At 44.1% G+C, this 22,561-nt stretch overlaps 1 protein-coding gene across 1 annotated transcript in view; it reads right to left on the reverse strand.

The window, feature by feature from the left end:
* Window positions 1-22,561, reverse strand: part of galnt14 (UDP-N-acetyl-alpha-D-galactosamine:polypeptide N-acetylgalactosaminyltransferase 14 (GalNAc-T14)) — a 117,776-nt gene that overhangs the window by 56,447 nt on the left and 38,768 nt on the right. Inside the window, exon 3 of the mRNA XM_031837215.1 lies at window positions 8,392-8,490. Coding sequence (XP_031693075.1) covers window positions 8,392-8,490 — 99 coding nt within the window. The remainder of the gene's footprint in view (window positions 1-8,391; window positions 8,491-22,561) is intronic.

Below are 22,561 nucleotides of genomic sequence, written 5' to 3' on the forward strand. Positions count from 1 at the left end.
TGGAGCGCTGTCAGGCTCGTAGGTCTGTTCTTCCATCGTCGCTGTGCATGCTGAACCCATTCATCACTCCATTCCCCCCTCCTCCTCCCTCTCGCTCTCTCTATCCCGCTCCATCCACTGCCCCTGGATCCTCATGCCTTTATTAAGGCCCCTGACAGAAATCCGTTCCTGGTCGTAACAGGTAAAGCTTTACAGCAAGACAGAGAGTCCTGATTCAGCCTCTAAGTGCAGCCTAATCAGGGGACGTGGATGCCTATTGCCCTGTGGGTTATATCTAGAACAGCAGCAAAACGAATGATTGCTGTAGACTTCTAGACTGTATTTCTTCTAGACTGCATTGACAACCTCTTTTTGTTATAAACACTCTGTTTCATAGAAAGATATTGAAGTTAAAGTTGTCTTGAAACCATGTGAAGTACGTCATATAGCGTGTGAGTCAGTGGTACAAACACAATAGAGTTGAGTCTCATGTGGGAGTTCCAAGGCTGGGTCCAGCCCAACACTGATGTAGGATCAAAATCAAATCAAATTGTATGTCACATGTGCTGAATACAACAGGTGTAGTAGACATTACAGTGAAATGCTCACTTACAAGCCCTTAACCAGTAAAATAACAATAGCGGGGCTATTTACAGGGGATCCCGGTACAGAGTACATGTGCAGGTGCAGGTGCACCGTTGTCAAGGTAATTGAGGTAATGTGTACATGTAGGCGGAGTAGCCTTAAGTGGTGATCTTTTACTAGGATTAAGTGTCAGGAATTGTGAAAAACTGAGTTTAAATGTAGAGTTGAAGTCAGAAGTTTACATACACCTTAGCCAAATACATTTAAATTCAGTTTTTCACAATTCCTTATATTTAATCCTAGTGAAAATTCCCTGTTTAATGTCAGTTAGGATACCACTTTATTTTAAGAATGTGAAATGTCAGAATAATAGTTGAGAGAAGGATTTATTTCAGTTTTAATTTCTTTCATCACATTCCCAGTAGGTCAGAAGTTTAGCATTTGATAGCATTAGCTTTAAATTGTTTAACTTGGGTCAAACATTTCGGGTAGACTTCCACAAGCTTCCCACAATAAGTTGGGTGAATTTTGGCCCATTCCTCCTGACAGAGCTGGTGTAACTGAGTCAGGTTTGTAGGCCTCCTTGCTCGCACACGATTTTTCAGTTCTGCCCACACATAGGATTGAGGTCAGGGCTTTGTGATGGCCACTCCAATACCTTGACTTTGTTGTCCTTAAGGCATTTTGCCACAACTTTGGAAGTTTGCTTGGGAAGTTTGCATTGTCCATTTGGAAGACTCATTTGCGACCAAGCTTTAACTTCCTGACTGGTTTCTTGAGATGTTGCTTCAATATATCCACATAATTTTCCTGCCTCATGATGCCATCTATTTTGTGAAGTGCACCAGTCCCTCCTGCAGCAAAGCACCCTCACAACATGATTCTGACACCCCGTTCTTCACGGTTGGGATGGTGTTCTTCGGTTTGCAAGCCTCACCCTTTTCCCTACAAACATAACGATGATCAATATGCCCAAACAGTTCTATTTTTGTTTCATCAGACCAGAGGACATTTCTCCAAAAAGTATGATCTTTGTCCGCATGTGCAGTTGCAAACCGTAGTCTGGCTTTTTTATGGCGGTTTTGAAACTAGCTTTTTCCTTGCTGAGCGGCCTTTCAGGTTATGTCTATATAGGACTCATTTTACTATGGATATAGATACTTTTGTATCTGTTTCCTCCAGAATCTTCACGAGGTCCTTTGCTGTTGGTCTGGGATTGATTTGCACATTTCGCACCAAAGTACGCTCATCTCTAGGAGACAGAACGCGTCTCCTTCCTGAGCGGTATGACGGCTGCGTGGTCCCATGGTGTTTAAACTTGCGTACTATTGTTTGTACAGATGAACGTGGTACCTTCAGGCATTTGGAAATTGCTGACAAGGATGAACAAGACTTTTGGAGGGATACATTATTTTCTGAGGTCTTGACTGATTAATTTTTATTTTCCCAAGATGTCAAGCAAAGAGGGACTGAGTATGAAGGTAGGCCTTGAAATACATCCACAGGTACACCTCCAATTGATTCATATTATGTAAATTGCCTATCAGAAGCTTCTAAAGCCATGACATCATTTTCTGGAATTTTCCAAGCTGTTTAAAGGCACAGTCAGCTTAGTGCATGTTAACTTCTGACCCACTAGAATTGTGTTACAGTGAATTATAAGTGAAATAATCTGTCAAAAACTACAGTTTGTTAACAAGAAATTTGTGGAGTGGTTAAAAAACTAGTTTTAATGACCCCTGACCTAAGTGTATGTAAACTTCCGACTTCAACTGTCCCTGGCCACCATGAGCGTCGCCTCTGGAGGAGCGTTCTGTTTGCTTATGGCGGTATACAGTTCATAGAGTGCGGTCTTAGTGCCAGCATCGGTCTGTGGTGGTATGTTGACAGCTTCAAAAAATATAGATGAAAACTCTCTCGGTGGATAGTGTGGTCTACAACTTATCATGAATTACTCTACCTCAGGCGAGCTAAACCTCGAGACTTCCTTAGATATCATGCACCAGCTGTTGTTTACAAATATACATAGGCCGCCGCCCCTCGTCTTACCAGAGGCTGCTGTTCTATCCTGCCGATAGAGTGTATAACCCACCAGCTGTATGTTATTAATGTCGTCGTTCAGCCACGACTCTGTGAAGCATAAGATATTACAGTTTTAAATGTCCCATTGGTTGGATATACTTGCTTTCATTTCGTCCCATTTATTTTTCAGCGATTGAACATTGGCTAACAGTACGGATGGCAAAGGCAGATTAGCCACTAGTCGCCTGATCCTCTCAAGACACCCCGATCTCCCTCCACAAAATCTCAGTTTCTTTCTCCTGTGAAAGACGGGGACGAGGGCCTGTTTGGGGGTTTGGAGTATATCCTTCCCGTCAGACTCATTAAATAAAAATGATTTGTCTAATATGAGTTGAGTAATCGCTGTTCTGATGTCCAGAAGCTCTTTTCGGTCATAAGAGACGGTAGCAGCAACATTATGTACAAAATAAGTTACAAACAATTCGGTAAAAACAGACAAAATAGCACGGTTGGTTAAAAGCCAATAAAACATGAGCCATCCTCTCCAGCACCATCATTACATTGGGCATTAACTATGAAACACTGACGGTCGCAAAAACATCAAACCCACTGAGAAAACAAAGTGTGTCCTTGAAAGTTAGTTTGTGAATATACTGTACTTGAATACTGTATAAAATATATTATTGATTGTCGGATAACCTCAAAATGAAATATTGACAGACTTATATCTCTAAAGCGTTTTTTGTCCAAAATGGACAAATATTGGGCAGTTAACACTTTCCAATAGCATACAAATGAGATGAATTGGTATCATGCCAAAGTTGTGTAATCGTTCCTTTCAGAACTAAGGGTACACAAATGATGTAGAATTACTACCCACAATCAAAAGGCCTGAGTTAGTAGAGCAGTGGAAATGTGTTTAATGTACATTGCGCTCTTAGAATGTCATTATATTGATTCCTGCGGTGTTTATGGGGCGGCTCTGCACTTTGAGCACAGCGACTTTGAAGCCCACACTCACCACCCAAACACAGGAGAGAAGCCCTTTGACTGCCTAATGCATTTCTGTTTCTCCTGATGCATTCCAAAATGCTTTTCATTTGGGGGGAAAAACCATGAGTAGGAGGAATACATTACGACCAAACACAGCATCAATGAAATCCATTGTGGCACATGCAGGAACAGGTGAGATTTGAAAAATAGCCTACACCATTTTCTCATTTATGTGATTTGTTTAGTACTGATCGTCATGAGTTTGTATTGCGGACGCAAGCCATTTACACAAGTTATGATGACCTACTTCTGCTCTTGTACTGTTTGGAACTCAGAGTGCCCCGCTCTCCAAACATGACTAGAATATAGCATCCCAGTGCAATATGTGGCCAGTGACTGTTTCCCCTGTAGTTTTCTCTGCCTGCTGGGGCTATGAAAACACAGACAGATCTGTCCTTCCTACTACTCTTTCATATTGTTCCCCTCGTTTCTTCTCCTCTACTTTCCCCTCTCATCCTCTGTATTCATTCCCTCTACCTCTCCTCCCTTAAACTACCCTCTTCTCACATCCATATTATCCTCCCCTTCCCCTCTCTTCATCTCCTCTCCTGAACTATCGCTCCCAGCCTATTCCCCCTCCACCTCAGAGGGTTCTGGGGGCTGGATTGTGGTAATAGCCTCTGTCAGCACTAACACAAATCAAAGAGAGAGGCCCACGGCCTGCTTTTTAAACCCGCTCTGTATCAATGTTTGGTTCTGGCGCAAGCTGAGGTAAGAGAGAGGGGGGGGATAGGCTAACAGACAGACAGGCTGAGGAGCCCTTGGTGGGCTATGCGTCAGGGGGTATAACTGGGTCTAACCATCCCATGAACCCCAGGCAGCCTCAGTTTACAGGAAGGTGCCAGAACACACAGACAACCTTATTAATGTACAGAAACCTCAGAAGATTAGTGTTGTTGTTGTTTTTCCTATTATCTACATCACTGGTGGCGACGGCGTGTGGCAGAGGGCTGAGTGAGGCTGAGGCTGTGTAATTACAGGCAGGCAGGCCACCATGATGACACAAACATGCTAGCAGCCATGAAACACTGTGCTAATTAAACCCCACCCTGACGTCCCTGAGGGCCACGGGAAGGGTATTGGTACTGTACCCCCTCAGGATGTCTTTAACAGCGGTGATATGTGACTCTGAGTGCTACAGTACACTATCCTGGACAAAGATGTACTGTAATGAGGAAGGCACACTCGTAGAGAGAGAGACGGTGTGTTCTGTAGATTAATTCATTATCAGGAAAGCAAACTTCCATTGGTGTTCTTCCATTGCTATTGTAAGGGACGGAGCCTGAAGCTAAAGACCATTATTTCCTGAGACTGCAGAGTGTCTATAGGCACAATTACAAACTTTTTTGCAGGAGAAATGAGTAATTGTGAAAAAGTTGCAAACAGACAAGTCATCCAAAAAACCAAAGGGACGGGCAGGCTGAAACCTACTGGGAGGGATTGTCTTTTAATTGGTTGAAACTGCAGCGCTTTGAAAAAGGCTTGGGGCGGACACATAAACAGGACAGTTTTTTCCCGGTGGAGTGGTGGTCAGGACTCAGGAGTCTTCTCTGTGTGATCATTAAGAGACAGCCCGGGTCTCTGCCGATTACTCAGCTGTAATGAGCTGAACCGGCTCCAGGAGACATTGGCAGGAGAGGGTAGGCCTGCATTGTGCTAAGGCAAGCTGCCGAGGCAAGCTGCTGACACCCAGGGACAGGTGAGGTGGCGGTGAGGCAGCTATGGGAAAGGTCAAGGGTCAGGCTGGGAAGACAATAGAGGGGTTTGGCACTTGGGTGTCAGGATTAAATGGAGAGTCCTTATGAGTCAGGCACAGGTCTGAGTGCAAACGGACAGTGACCTAGTCCAGGGTCAGTAACAGGCAGTGGTTACGCGTCATTCAGGGAAGGTGGGGCAGAGCTTTTTTTTGTGTGCCTGTTTTGTATGTTATTTTTGTGGCCTTTGTACCATTGTTGCCTTTGTACCAGATACAGTCTCTTATGACGTTTGCTTGATCTCCCTTGGAAATTGATAATTGAGACCGAATTTGGTCCCTTTAAGCTCCATTCCCCTGCTTTTGATCAGCTCCTTTTGTTGGTAGTGTTCAAATTTTGCGATGATCGGTCGGGGACCCTTGGTCTTGTCGCTCCGAACTACAAGTGTGTACTCGGTGGAAAGCTACTTTGTTCACAGTCTCTATAGAAAGTTTCAAGGCGGATTGCATTAATTCTGTGATCGCGCCCTCTGGATTATTGGATGCGTCCTCAGGGATCCCAGAAAAAAAAAAAAATTCACACATGCTACGACTTTGTATGTCTAGTAGCGACTCCTTCATCACCCTGTTTTCCCTGAGTAGACAATACATGTGGATTTTTTACCTTGGCTGTGAGTGCCTTGTTCTCTCCTTGGAGTGTGAGAATTTCACTCTGGCTAAACTCCAAACTCCCACTCAGCCCTGCTACCTTCTCACACAACTATTCCAGTGTTGCATGGATTCCAGCCAGAGCACTAGCCTCTACTTCAACGGTAAGTAAATCATCCATGTCTGTAGATTAATCTGCCAAGCCGCACTGTTTCTTGACACACTGCTCGCTTAACCCGGAAGCCAGCCGCACCAATGTGTCGGAGGAAACACCGTCAAGATGTTGACTGAAGTCAGCGTGCATGCGCCCGGCCCGCCACAAGGAGTCGCTAGAGTGCGATGGGACAAGGACATGTCGGTCAAAACCTCCCCTTACCCGGATGACGATGGGCCAATTGTGCACCGCCTCATGGGTCTCCCAGTCGCGGCAGCCAGGGATCGAACCCGGGTCTATAGTGACACCTCTAGGACTGCGATGCAGTGTCTTAGACTGCGGCGCCACTCGGGAGGCCCTTTATTTTTTTACCTCCTTTTTGTCCCTAATTTTGTGATATCCAATTGAAAGTAAAGTTGGAATACATTGGCCAAAAAACTAGGATCGACTGGGAAATTCCTGAATATAACAACTCATCCAACTCGGAATCCAAAAGTGGGGAACTTGGGCCCCTTTCTAGAGCCCACAAGAAGGACGGCCGTGCCACCTTCCTATTCAAGTGAGCACAACAAGTTGAGTCCAAAAATATATTGTATGCTGCTGCATAAATGATGTAATATGCCAGTGTCACGTCTACTCCCCCTCTCTGGCACTCGATGTCACCGGTCTACTAACCACCAGTCCTGGCAACCCATCATTACGTACACCATAAGGCACACCTGGACTCCATCACTACCCTGATTACTCCCTCTTTATTTAGCATCCCTCTTCAGGCAGTATTGGTTATGTTTCACTGTCAGACATGTTTTGTATTGTTCATTATTAGTAAACTCACTAACTGCACCTGCTTTCTGACTCCCTGCGTTGATGTAACAGCCAGGGAGATCTTTTAATTGTTTTATTTAACAAGGAAAGTCAATGAAAAACTAATTCTTATTTACAATGACGGCCTACCCCATCCAAACCTGGACGACGCTGGACCAATTGTGCACCGCCCTATGGGACTCCCAATCACAGCCAGATGTGGTACAGCCTGGATTCAAACCAGGGACTATAGTGATGCCTCTTGCACTGAGATGCAGTGCCTTACACCGCTGCACCACTCGGGAGCCAAGTATACTGTAGCCAAGAATGTAATACTAAGTGTATCTTGTGTAGTAAGTTGTTAGTAGCCCATGTGCCTCACCCTAATAATTTGGTACCTTTTCTCCTCATAACTTAGCCTACTGTTCTGACTTGGTGGTGCACATGTTTTAAAGAAATTCAATCATAGAATATTGTAAGAGCTTTCATTGTCTGCATATAAACCCCCTTTATTTATCCTACGGTTCTGACTTGGAGTACAGGAAGAATACTGTAAGAACGGCTCATGTTCTGAATTCTGTCGCTGTACATTTCAAAAGTGCTGAAGAAATTTTTATATTGACTACGTCCGTCCTAGCTCGCTCATTAATGTCTTAATCGAAATTATGGATTGCCTCTGTTGGAGTCTAGCTTGAAATACTTACCATACTAGACGTAAATGATTACATGTATGAGGAATGTATATGGTGGGGTTAATGGAGGCTGGATAAGAACGAGGGGTTTGGAAAGTTACTGAGTGAGGGAAAAGGCAATCACTTGGTTGTGGTCATTGATAAGGGTTGCTGTGGATTAGTGAGGAATGTGGGCTGAGTTCAGGTCAGGTTAGATGAAGGCAGAAGGAACAGTTTTATTACACACATCACTTAACTTTCTGCTTAGCAACAAATATGCAGTGCTTAGATGTGCAAGGAGGAGACTCCGCCTAAAGGAGGGTATAAATGCTTGTGCTGGTGGAAACAAGTCTGTCTTTTTCAGCTGTTTGGCCCAGTGGGTGAATAAACTTGGTTTGAGCTTCACTAGTCGTCTGTGAATTTTACTCTGTCAGAACACCTCTTATCCGCTTGTCGTCCCCTTATGCCATAGTTTGTACATCTCAATTGTCAGTAGAAACCACATTTGTTTAAGCAAGTGAGTCATATCAGCTCTGTTAAAAAAAATAGTAAATGAGGCTGAATGAACTGTTTTGCTGCAGGGCAAGGCTCCGCTGATGCCCAGGTGTAGCGGTGGTAAGGATTCACTCCATGGTGCCCGAAAAGAAAGCTCTGCTGTTGGGACAGCTTATTGTTTAGTGTTGTGTCGTGGCTTTCTTGGCATTCATCACTGTTTTTTGTTTGTGCCACCAAGATTTACATGCTAGAATTGCCACTGGTAACAGGGCAGAGGGATCTCTTACCTCCTGATGGTCCGTAGCAGAGTGGAGCGGGCCTCGTTGTGGAAAGTGATGACGATGGAGGTGGAGGGCAGATCTGGGTTATAATGCAATGTGGTGCATCTGATGGAGAGAGACACAAAACAATTCAGGAGACATCAGCCAGCAGGTCAACTCAGAACCACTCAAAACAGTTCATGTTGGCTTCAAAGCCAAAGTTGTGCAGCTATTGACTTTGTCTTTCTTTTTGACGGCTTCACAGACTGTAAAACCAAGTGTCTCTTCTCCATCTTAGCAGTCTCTGATTGATATTCCAAAGTCAAAGACGAATAACAAAGCCAAGGACAGATAGACAGATTGTCCTGTACCTCCTGTAAACCGTTCAAAACCGCTTCATAATTAAGAGAACAGTGTTGCTAAGGGTAACTAGACAAAAGCTTGCTGTTGTGGGAGGAAGGACAGTACTATGAATATGTGATGAGAATGATAATGACAGCCATGCCAGGACAGAAACTTGAGGAGGTGCAGTTCTATAAATGATAGATGAGCAGAAGATGTCATAATTAAAACAGCATCCAACACCACAGCTACCTCTGACCAGACAAGGTGTGGGAGTAGCTCACACTGAGGTGGATGGCTGGTTATGGCTAGTGTAGTAGCAAATGTCTCAGAGGACACACACACACACACACACACACACACACACACACACACGGCTGAAGAGAGGGTAAGATGCTAATCCATCTGTGGCCAATATGGAGAACATCAACACTTCTGTTCAAATGACACCAACAACCAACACAGTAAACATTCTCTCGCTCTCTCTCTCGCTCTCTCTCTCGCTCTCTCTCTCGCTCTCTCTCTCTGTCTTTAGCTCAAGGTGATTTGTTCAGTATTTCCAGCAGAGTGATAAGATAACAAGTTTGGCTTGTGCTGAAAGACAGGCGATGGGGATGATGATAAAGTTACCATTGTTTTCTGCTGTCGTCAACACTACTGTTTTTGAGTCATTAAGCCATGAGTTTGATGCGCTTTCTCCTCAGCAGTCTGCTCAGTGTGTGCTGAGATGCACAGAGAAACATCAAGGGAGCTGTGTGCCAGACAGATAAGCACAGGAAAGAACAGCAAACAAACACAAACTGTCATTTCATATTTCTTTTCAACTTGGCTTAAATCAAATTAGCCATTGCATTCAACAACTTTCCTGTTGCTTTAATAAAAAGTGCCTTAATAAAAAATTGAGTGCCCAATGACAAACACTGGATGTTTTTTCTCATCCTTTCAGAGCCTGGCAAGCAGATATTTTCTTTTCTTTCTTTCTGGGGTGGCAGGTAGCCTAGTGGTTAGAGTGTTGGGCCAGTAACCAAGAGGTTGCAAAATCAAATCCCTGAGCTGACAAGGTACAAATCTGTTGTTCTGCCCCTGAACAAGGCAGTTAATCAACTGTTCTCAGGCTGTCATTGTAAGTAAGAATATGTTCTTAAATGACTTGTCTAGGTAAATTTTAAAAATAAAGTTTCAAAGCCTGGGTGGATGAAGAGAGACGTTGTCCAGATTAGCATGCATATGGTGCTGGAATCAATTCATATTTTATCACTGCTGTTTGGGAGACCACTTGACCAGTCTGTGTGTATACAGCCTCTGTTATTGAAGCCTTCTAAAAGTTTCATATGAGGCTGAGAGAAGCAGAAGTGTGGTGGGGTGGTCAGGCTGACACATGGACACCTGATGCCCATTGACCCCTGTCTGTATTTATGTCTGCGCCTTAAGGTCCTTCTGCACCTGTTCCCCTATCCCCCCTCCAGTGTTATTCTGAGGGTGGTACCGACTCGGTGCAGCCGACTGCAACACCTGTCACCACATTTGCTTCGGGCAGAAAAACACTGATCGGTTGAGATGTACCTCGCAGATACGGTCAAGTCTGTGCTGTTCCTCTGGCACAGGGAGGCAGAGAGTGATTCTCAATAAGCTTTTCCCAGCCAGCCGAGCATGATTCATCCCCAATGCTGCCGCTCCTCTCCTATCTCTAGCTAAAGCCTACATCTATTCAAAGCTTTCTGCTTTCTTAACTCGTTTCAAGAGAGCGTTATCTCAGGAGGCATATTCAGCAGTGCAGAGCCACAACAACAGTTTACCTCAGACACACACCTCTCAACACTGGGCCTTGAGAATCTCTTAAAATCTCTGGTCTCCTCTAGTTCACTTAAATGGAGCACAATGGATGTTCATATCACTTTGTGGGAAGCCTCCAGTAAACTAAACACTAGATACAGTCATGAAATGGCAACGTACAACAGAATCGCATTTAGTTCTGGCATATAAATAGACAGAGAGAGACAGAGAGAGAGAGATGTCCTCATGACCCTAACATCAAGCCATTTGCAATTTGCCTGCTCCTAACAACAACAATAAGTAACAAGTAGCGCAGGTAGCCACATTAGAGAAGCTGTTGTTTAGATGTTGGTCGGGCAGGTGGGCGGGAAGGGAGCAGGGTGTGGTCAAAGAACATCCATCTCCTCTAACAGAGAATGCCTAAGTATCCGAATCTGCAGTCTCTACCACAGACAGCTGGCAGGCACTGGACACACACACATATAAACGCCTCAAAGGTCAGCCCCAGGATCGGTTGTTCCGTTCCATCTCCTGTAATATAGACAAGACTCTTTCGAGGGACTATCTGCGTGAGAATATTGGGCGTAGTGAGGCAGCCTGGGTCAAAAAGCAACACTAGCCACAGAGGAGAAGAGGAGGAGACAGTGGGGGCTGTAGCAGAGCTCTCTGTGTGTGGATCCCTCCAAAGGAGAAGAGAGAGACATTCCTTGAGTGTGGATTAGTAACTGAAGGACAGAGGGACCCTGTAAGTAGTGAATAATCGATTATTGTACTGGTTGTGTGTTTCTTGTAGTGCTGAACGATTAATTGAAATGCTGGTTATTTAGGGTTTTTTTGACCAATGGGTAAATTATTTAAACATTATTGAAAAAATGTCTGTGAGCTTAATGCACACATTACACAGTTTCTCTAGCAATAAATCAGATCAAGCCCGATCTGTGGGATGTAGTAGGGAGTTATAGTTTCCAACAGGCCAATATTCTACATAGTTTAGCGAGGAAAACATGGTAATTAATTACAATGACCAGTGGCGACCCGTCATTTAGGGCAGGTGGGGCAGAGCCTGTCACTCATGGGGACACTACGTCACCTCCAAGTCTAAGGGTAGACCTCGAGAATTCAAGCCCCTTGGGTGCTGCCATATACTGTAGTTACATTAGAAGTGCCCGTCCAAGAAGGCTCAAGGTCATTGGACAGATAAGAATGACTTCAAATCACGTTAAATCTACAGTAGCTTTGATTGGACTGATCATGTCAACATCATACTTTCAAAATCTTAGCTAGCAAGCTAGCAGTCATCATCATCAATCAAGTCGACAATCCACTGGCAAATCCTTTTAAATCCTTGTCAAATGAAGAGAAATAATGGAGAGAAATTATAGATAAAACGCATCAGCCATTGGACGTAAATATTACACAACAAGTTGGAAATCGCAAATTCAACAATGAGTGGTTTGGAAGGAATCAATGGCTAACTGCAAGCATTGCAAAGCAATCATTAGCCTGCTATTCAGTGGAGTGTGTGTATGGTCCCAAGTCTAAGATGAATGGTATCTTTTCCTAGTTTAAAATTACAAACATTCAACATTGGCCATGCTGTCAATGAAGCATGACTTGTGCCGCACTCAAAACAACTGTAAACTCGGAACTGCAAAATCTGACTTTAGTGATTTCAAGACAAATGGGAACTCGGGAAAAACGAGTTCCGACTGGGAAAATGCGTTTTCAACTTTCATCCAACTCGGCATTGTAAATCGGGAACTCGGGCCTCTTTCAAGAGCTACGACCTGAAGATCACTGACGTCATCATGATTCAACCTTTTTTCACCCCATGTTCCCAGTTGTCTTGAAAGCACCATAAATCCAGAGATTGCCAGACTTTGATGACAAAGTTTGAATTTGCCCACGAAGGACCGCCACACCACCTTCCTGTTCAAGTGAGCACAGCACAACAAGGTCAGTCACAAAAATGTATTGTATGCTCCTTCATAAATGATGTAATATGCCAGGGAGATATGTATACTGTAGCTAAAAAAATAATACTAAGTGCTTGTTGTGTAGTAAGCTGTTAGTAGCCCATGTGCCTCAGCCTAATAATTTGGTCTATTTACCCCTCATGTTTTAGAGAAATGTAATCATCACATTTTTTAAGAGCTTTCATTGTCTGCTTATATGCCCTTTATTTATCCTACGGTTCTGACTTGGTATACAGGGAGAACACTGTAAGAATGGCCCATGTTCTGAATTCTGTCGCAGTACATTTCAAAAGTGCTAAACAAATAGTTATATTGACTATGTACGTCCTAGCTCGCTCATTAATGTCTTAATCGAAATTACGTATTGCCTCTTATCCGCTTGTTGTCCCCTTATGCCATAGTTTGTACATCTCAATTGTCATTAGAAACCACATTTGTTTAAGCAAGTGAGTCATATCAGCTATGTTTTTTTAAAGCCAGTAAATGAGGCTGAATTTTCTTTTATGCCTGCTACCTTACATTAGTGCGGGCCAGACACAGAGAGGGAGAGAAGAGAGAAGAATGCGTGATTTAGAGGGATAGAGAGCAGTTGCTTCATGAGGTATCTCTACCTGAAAATAAAGGATCTAACTGGTTGATAGTTGCTATTCAGCAGTTGTAAACGGATGCCTTATTTACTTTGAAGCACTACTAATATAGGGATTCTATCAGACAGCATAGGCAGCAGCTCTATAGAGATGAGTTGAAGACTTGTAACGAAATTATAAATTATCAAATAAAAACATTTTATATAGAAAAAAACAGAAATATTTTATTAAAGTAATGTGAATAAATGATGGTAATAAGTGACAAGCAGTAATGGGCAGTCACTACCATCATGGGAACTTTTATTCATTGTTTTATTCTGTGTTACAGCATCCAACCCACATAATGCATGGTGCATTTAAGGTTCAGAAAAATAATTGAAAACGAAATCGAAAACCGTGATAATTTTTTTATAATCAAACCGAAACCGAAGCAATGTCAGAAAGCACTAATCGCTCAGCACTAGTTTCTTGTTCAACGTTAATACAGCAGGCACATTTAAACTGTCATTATGTACTGTAAGACTGTATTTTCTGGTAACTTAGAGTTGCTGATCCAGAGAAATTAATCTTCAAATGACATTCAAAAATCATCTTTCACAAAATCTACGATGCATTACACCACCTGCCCCAAGACTCTCAAAGTTCCATCGAAGATCCATAGAATTGTCTTTCTCATCATCATCATCACAAATGTACAGTATACCTGAATACCATGGTTTATGGGACTTTTCCTAAAAGATGTATGAATTAGTTGAAAAGATCCAGGGAAGCTAGGGTTAATCAAGGATATTAAAAGACTTCAGTCATGAATCCAAACCACCAAATCTGAGAGTACCAGGCAGCTCAACCCACTGCTCTCCCTTCCTGACATCAAAGCCGCTCATCAGGATTTATTTTTGTTCAGGCGCATATGTGCGACATCCTCTCTCTGATGAGATTTGAGGACAGGAGAGCTCTCCTCTCCCTATCATCTCCTCTCGTCTTCCCATCATCTCATCTCCTCTCCCCATCATCCCATCTCATCTCTCTCCATCATCTCCTATGTGCGACATCCTCTCTCTGATGAGATTTGAGGATAGGAGATAGAGCTCTCCTCTCCTAATCATCTCCTCTCCCCATCATCCCATCTCATCTTTCTCCATCATCTCATCTCTCCCCATCATCTCATCTCCTCTCCCCATCATTTAATCTCTTCTCCCTATCATCTCATCTCATCTCCTCTCCTCTCCCCATCATCTCGTCTCTTCTCCCCATCATCTCCTCTCCTCTCCCCATCACCTCCTCTCCTCATCATCTCCTCTCCTCTCCCCAGCATCTCCTCTCCTCTCCCCATCATCTCCTCTCCTCTCCCCATCAACAAATCTACTGTCACCATCATCTCATCTCCTCTCCCCATCATCTCCTCTCCTCTCCCTATCATCTCATCTCCTCTCCCTATCATCTCATCTCCTCTCCCCAACATCTCATCTCATCTCTCCCCATCATCTCCTCATCATCTCATCTCCTCTCCTCTCCCCATCATCTCCTCTCCTTTCCTCAGCAGCATTCATTCTCAGGAAATGCTGAATGTTTTGGGACGGGATCTTTTATCCACCGTGTCTGGTCTGCACATCTATCACATACAACACAGTCCTGGTCCACAGAGGCAGCCCAATAATAAGTATTATCATCTCCCTTTCTACTTGAATGGGATTTTAAACATTCATTCAAATTTACAGCTGCTCTGTGGAGACTGGATATAGTGATTTATTAACGGAGACATGTACCGTGGAATGCCTGTCTTGAGGGCGGATAGTACCTAGGCCATGGTCTCTTTTGAAAAAAGCGCTCCCCTGAGTAGTGTTATCGTATTCATCTGTTAACTTCTTGGTGACAGGGGGGCAGTATTGAGTAGCTTGGATGAATAAGGTGCCCAGAGTTAACTGCCTGCTACTCTGTCCCAGATGCTAATATATTTATATTATAAGTAGTATTGGATAGAAAACACTCTGAAGTTTCTAAACAGAACAGAACTCATATGGCAGCCGAAAACATGAGAAAAATCCAACCAGGAAGTGGGAAATCTGAGGTTTGTATTTTTTCAACTCTTTGCCATTCCAATATACAGTGTAAATCGGGTTATATTGTCAACAGTCTTTAGAACTTTGTTTGAGGCTTCTACTGTGAAGTGGGGGCGAATGAGAGGGGTTTGAGCCAGGTGTCTGGCAGAGTACCGTTCCATTGCTTTTCTACAGACATAGGAATTCTCCAGTTGGAACATTATTGAAGATTTATGATAAAAACATCCTAAAGATTGATTCTATACTTAGTTTGACAAGTTTCTACAGGCTGTAATGGAACTTTTTGAACTTTTCGTCCAACGTTCGGCTGGACCTGCATGCGCGTTTGGATTTGTTTACCAAACGCCCTAACAAAAGAAGCTGTTTGGACATAAATGATAAACTTTATCGAACAAATCAAACATCTATTGTGGAACTGGGTTCATTCTGAGTGCATTCTGATGAAGATCATCAAAGGTAAGTGAATATTTATAATGCTATTTCTGACTAATGTTGAGTACACAATATGGCGGATATCTTTTTGGCTGCTTTGTTGTCTGAACGCTGTACTCAGATTATTGCATGGTTTGCTTTTTCCATAAAGTTTTTTTGAAATCTGACACAGCGGTTGCATTAAGGAGAAGTATATCTCAACACTTGTATTTTCATCAACATTTATGATGAGTATTTCTGTAAATTGATGTGGCTCTCTGCAAAATCACTGCATGTTTCATAACTACTGAACGTAACGTGCCAATGTAAAATGAGATTTTTTTTATATAAATATGCACTTTATCGAACAAAACATACATGTATTGTGTAACATGAAGTCCTATGAGTGTCATCTGATGAAGATGATCAAAGGTTAGTAATTCATTTTATCTCTATTTGTGCTTTTTGTGACTCCTCTCTTTGGCTGGAAAAATGGCTGTGTTTTTCTGTGAGTTGGTGGTTACCTAACATAATAATTTGTGGTACTTTCGATCTAAAGCCTTTTTGAAATCAGACACTGTGGCTGGATTAACGAGAATTTTATCTTTAAAATGGTGTAAAATACTTGTATGCTTGAGGAATTTTAATTATGAGATTTTTGTTGTATTGAATTTGGCGCTACCGTCCCACATACCCCAGAGAGGTTAAGTCACAGTTCGTTAAATGACCAGCAAGAGTTCTTCCTCAGTTTGAAAAACACGAGCCAGGGATATTATCAATAGAACACTAATAGTATATTTACAAATATTTATAATAGGAGAGTTTAAAACTATGCTTTCAGTGACACTGCAAAATGGAGTCTGTAGCATGGTATTTTCCCTTTCATTATTGTCCCAACTAAACTACCATATATGTCAATTATATTCCAACAGAGAATTATGAATTCAAAATCTACTGTAGCAAAGCCTGATTCGTTCTGCAAACACTGATCTTCATTCTGCTCTTTGAGTCTGACTATAGCAATAGAGTGATTGACAGGTTTTCACAGGTCTCTGCAGTGCTTTGTGTGTGAGGTCCCCCAGTCAGTGCACCACTTGAAAGCCAGATTGAAATGAATATTACCATGCATTTCCCCAGCCTTGGAGTATGACTCTCTCTGTAACTCCTACCTACCTGCCACGCAAAGAAGTGATTAAAATCTGCCAAATCAAAGAAGCTTTGAACAATAGCAGCCCTGGTGCGCTTCCTGGCTGTGAGGCCCACGTTAAATCTCTCCTCTGCGAGAGAGGAGAGAAAAACCAGCTTATGAAAATGCAGGCCTACCCCCGGAACGACACTACCTCAGTAAACCCGCGCCAACAGGACTCCAACAGTCTGCTGCTGCAGTATAGTAAGCTCAGTGAAGAGGACTGCATCTAATTATCATGAGGAGAGAGACCATCCTGTTGAAGTGATGGCACACTGGTACAGGGCAGCAGAGAATATACTATGAGACCCATAGTTTCAGGCACAAGTATTAGTCCAGTTTCATTGCTGATGTGAGCAACATTAGATGAGATGTACAGATCATGGTAGAAGAACACATCAGTGACGTTGAAAAACTAGGGCATAGGCAATGTCCAGTAGGCAATATTCCTATATACTGTATAACAGCAACGTGAGAATAATCTGATACGGCTTGTGGAGGAGGAGGAGGAGGAGGAGGAGGAGGAGGAGGAGGAGGAGGAGGAGGAGGAGGAGGAGAGGAATATATAAACTAGTGTAGCTGCTGTGTATGCCTCTGGCTTTCTGGGATAGCAGCCGCATCTTGGTGCGCTGCACAGAAACCATCAGTCACTTCAGCCATAGCCCGGAGCGTACTTTACATACAAGGCTTTCTTAAATAGCATGCACACAGCATATTACTAGGCACTCTGTCAGACACAACAGCTGTGAGGGGACTGGGAAGGGAAGCAGCGTATTGCTGCTGGTGGACTTGGTGAATTTTCTGTAGGGAAGATAAATGTGTCCTTGCGAAGCGGAGAGAGAGTTTTTCTGGTTGGGGGGTTCCATAAAATGAATCTCTGGTCCCTCCTGCGTTCTTGTTTAAAACGGTTTCTGCTGAGGTGATGATTTAAGCTATATGTGGGTATGATATGTTGGGCTACAGTACATTCAGCCCATATGTTGTTGAGGAGCGGAGGGAACCCATATGTTGTTGAGGAGCAGAGGGAATCCATATGTACTTGAGGAGAGGATGGAACCCATATGTTGTTGAGGCATGGAGGGAACCCATATGTTGTTGAGGAGAGGAGGGAACCCATATGTTGTTGAGGCGAGGAGGGAACCCATATGTTGTTGAGGAGAGGAGGGAACCCATATGTTGATGAGGCGAGGAGGGAACCCATATGTTGTTGAGGAGAGGAGGGAACCCATATGTTGTTGAGGAGCGGAGGGAACCCATATGTTGTTGAGGAGAGGAGGGAACCCATATGTTGTTGAGGAGCGGAGGGAACCCATATGTTGTTGAGGAGCGGAGGGAACCCATATGTTGTTGAGGCGAGGAAGGAACCCATATGTTGTTGAGGAGAGGAGGGAACCCATATGTTGTTGAGGAGAGGAGGGAACCCATATGTTGTTGAGGAGCGGAGGGAACCCATATGTTGTTGAGGAGCGGAGGGAACCCATATGTGAGATTATTATTACTGAACCAGATGGCCAAACAGAGAGAGAAGACAACAAGTTGTGGACTCGGGGCAAATATCAATATACATATGAGGCTGGCAATGAACAGCAAAATCTCACATTCCAGATTACACACATACACTGTGTCTGAGCTTCTGAAAAATAAATATAATGTAAAAAGGCAGGGAATGAATATAAGCTATTACACATTTATATTACTGTCATTAATTAATGTAATTAATATGCAATTAATAAATGGGTCATTCTGTGTGGACCAGTGTGCAGTAGTAAATATGTCCCTGTCTGGCAGTGTCTCTTGGTGGATCAGTGAATGAGTGTATAGAATCCCATGAGTGTATAGAATCCTGAAAGTTCCAGCTAGGGGAGAGGAGCTGTGATGCACTATGGGGTTGAACAGAGGAACTCCCATTCTGTTTGGATTACCACTGACTGTTGGAGGGGTCTGTCTTCAGCCCTGCTGCTGCCATGGATAGACTCATCCTCTCTCTGTGGACCCACACAGCAAACATGAAACATAATCCAATGAGAAAGGCTGGTACACCGAGACAAAGCACAGGAATAATGGGGTAAGAGACGTTGCTTTCTGAAAGCTGCCGTAGCTTTCGAATGTGATTGCAATGAATCTCCTCCTCACACCAGCTTGCTGTTTACAGGCTCCAGGTTGTGTGTGGGTAGGCTACAGCCAGCTTGATGTTTACAGGCTCCAGGTTGTGTGTGGGTAGGCTACAGCCAGCTTGATGTTTACAGGCTCCAGGTTGTGAGTGGGTAGGCTACAGCCAGCTTGATGTTTACAGGCTCCAGGTTGTGTGTGGGTAGGCTACAGCCAGCTTGATGTTTACAGGCTCCAGGTTGTGTGTGGGTAGGCTACAGCCAGCTTGATGTTTACAGGCTCCAGGTTGTGTGTGGGTAGGCTACAGCCGGCTTGATGTTTACAGGCTCCAGGTTGTGTGTGGTTAGGCTACAGCCAGCTTGATGTTTACAGGCTCCAGGTTGTGTGTGGGTAGGCTACAGCCAGCTTGATGTTTACAGGCTCCAGGTTGTGTGTGGGTAGGCTACAGCCAGCTTGATGTTTACAGGCTCCAGGTTGTGAGTGGGTAGGCTACAGCCAGCTTGATGTTTACAGGCTCCAGGTTGTGTGTGGGTAGGCTACAGCCAGCTTGATGTTTACAGGCTCCAGGTTGTGTGTGGGTAGGCTACAGCCAGCTTGATGTTTACAGGCTCCAGGTTGTGTGTGGGTAGGCTACAGCCGGCTTGATGTTTACAGGCTCCAGGTTGTGTGTGGTTAGGCTACAGCCAGCTTGATGTTTACAGGCTCCAGGTTGTGTGTGGGTAGGCTACAGCCAGCTTGATGTTTACAGGCTCCAGGTTGTGTGTGGGTAGGCTACAGCCAGCTTGATGTTTACAGGCTCCAGGTTGTGTGTGGGTAGGCTACAGCCAGCTTGATGTTTACAGGCTCCAGGTTGTGTGTGGGTAGGCTACAGCCAGCTTGATGTTTACAGGCTCCAGGTTGTGTGTGGGTAGGCTACAGCCAGCTTGATGTTTACAGGCTCCAGGTTGTGAGTGGTTAGGCTACAGCCAGCTTGATGTTTACAAGCTCCAGGTTGTGTGTGGTTAGGCTACAGCCAGCTTGGGACAACGGCTACCTACAGTACCAACCTCCACTCACCATCCCCCCTTCATTCACCCTCCCTCTCACCCTCTCACCTCACAAACAACCCCATCTGAGTGTGTTAGCTAGGACATAGCCCCCGGGTCAGATAAAGTGTGCCAGTCTACCATCCTAACGTTACTGTACCACACTGTCATATTAACCTAAAATAGGCCCTGGCATGTGATGCCAGCCTGGGATAAGGCACCGTTTTTTTTATAGCTGGCCCACAGGTATTGTGACACAGTTTACTTGTCCTATTTGCTAAATTCATATTGGATGCTTTGATTTCTCAGTCCAGAAATAGGTCCTAAATGTAGAATAGACAGTTCTATCAACGACTTTGCCATAAAGGGAAATATCATTCAGAGAGGAGGAACATGTTGGGCTGGGCTGAGACAAGCTAAGGATTCAATCGCACACCATTGGCGATGAAACATGCCTGTATAGTACATTTAAGGAAGTAATAATGAAATGATCATGTATCATTTGAACTGATACACACGTCTCTGATGCTGGTTTGTCCAGTCTTGTCTTTAAACATCAGTTATCTCATCGTATCCCTCAGGAAGAGATGGTGTGGAGAGCTGTGTTCAGCCTGCAGGTTGCTTCCCTAGTTTGTTTCCCACATGAGAATCAGCTGCAGGGAACACTGAGGCATTATGGGTACTTCCACTGACATGACTGAAGGTCAATTGGGAAGTGTGTACTCGCCTCTAGCCACTGATCTAAAGTCAGTTCTACTCCGTAATGGTTTTGGTTAGGGTTTGGGAGGGTTTGCTGATTTGCTGATCCTAAATCTGTGTTTAAGGGCAACTGCTACTTCGTTAACTGTCAGGAACTGTCCTCCAACTAAAAAAGTAATCCTCTAATACAGCATGCAAAACCATACCAGAGACCAGGTGGTTATGCTTTCTCATTAAAAATATAAAGAGGACTCTCAAACCTGCTCTGCTTGTGTCACAATGTGCTTGTTTCGAATCCTTTGAACCTAAAATCTGTTTCTCGGGTGCATATTTTAACATCAAATATCTAACATTAAACATTTAATGCATTGTCAAGGTTCTGGCACATCTTCGCGTGGCAAGCAACCACTTCACAATAACACTCATGACAATTTACTCTCGGTGGTTGTTTGTTGAAGAATTTCCGCAGGTGTTTTTCAACCTTAGGTATTTTACAGTGGCTTGAGTGTGTGTGTGTGTGTGTGTGTGTGTGTGTGTGTGTGTGTGTGTGTGTGTGTGTGTGTGTGTGTGTGTGTGTGTGTGTGTGTGTGTGTGTGTGTGTGTGTGTGTGTGCGTGTGTGTGCGTGTGTGTGTGAGAGAGCCATCACACTGAGGTTTCTCTGAGGGTTGCTTCTTAGTTTGGGGTGTCTCATTGCCTGTGCTGATTTAGTGGGCAGCCAGTCGTAGCGCTCTCTGCCTGTTCCTTAATTGGATCCTGTCACCAATCTCAGGCCTCTCTCCTCCAGCCTCCAGCCACCCTCCACAGATCCCTCCACATTGGCAATCGTTATTGATAACCAAATGTGATGCCTGTAATATCCGGTAAGAGGGATGGAAATGGCGGCTAGATGAGTAGGCGAAGGACAGCAGTGATTGGAGATAATTGCCCCGTTGAAAAACGGGTCCTGACAGCTATGTGCTATCTGAGTTAAACATCTGGCTGAATCGATGCTTTGATTTGCATTGGAGGAGTTCCCAGTTGGAGACAGATGCCTGTGGGCCGCAGTTAGAGAGGCACGGTGGGACTGAGCCTGAGGACCACCCCTCCTACTCTCCTGGGTCTGATATTACACTCACACACACACACACACACACACACACACACACACACACACACACACACACACACACACACACACACACACACACACACACACACACACACACACACACACACACACACACACACACACACACACACACACACACACACACACACACACACACACACACAGCAGCTGTGGAGCCTGCCGCACCTATCCAAGGTCTGGGAGAGAAGTGCAAACACTACCCGTGTGCTCAGTAAACCTGCCCCCATTTCTTTTACACATTAGAGGTGAAGTCAAAGTGAGCCCAGGGCATGATATGTGGCAGGCTTATTAAGAACAGTTCAACCATCTCTCTATGGACCCATTAGCACCTCTCCCAGCCATTGATCCACACATCATTCTCATCACGACAGCCCACTGCTGTCACATGATACCCATAGGAACAACGGGAACATTTAGGAGCCGGAGTAAGGCAAGCACAATACTCCAGTTCAAGCATGATCTGAGCTTAATGTGCAATGTGAACTGTGACCGAACATATCTCAGTGGTTTCATGAAGGTAATGGTAGGTGCACATGCTAGTAGTGATGTTGAGTATGACAGCTGATGCATGGGAAGAAGATTAGCCAGATGGTATTTGAAGTAGCTCTTGTCCCTATGGAGCAGCTGTCCAATGCAGAACACCCCAGAAAAGACAGCCTCTTCACCAGGACTGCTCGACGTTGGTTACTAAGAGGGAAGGGGTTATATTACTGTTCTGACACACTCAAGGTTTCAGGTGAGCTAAGTTCATCTTTATTCTATGAGCAACAGCTGTTTCATTGTCAAATTAGGTTCTCTTAACTTAGTGTGTCAACGTGGGTTTGCTTTCTGACACAGGTGTCAAACTCATTCCACGGAGGGCAGAGTGGCTGTGGGTTTGCTCTCCTCCCTTGTACTTG

Source organism: Oncorhynchus kisutch, linkage group LG12 (assembly GCF_002021735.2).
Source record: "Oncorhynchus kisutch isolate 150728-3 linkage group LG12, Okis_V2, whole genome shotgun sequence".
Classification (NCBI taxonomy): domain Eukaryota; kingdom Metazoa; phylum Chordata; class Actinopteri; order Salmoniformes; family Salmonidae; genus Oncorhynchus; species Oncorhynchus kisutch.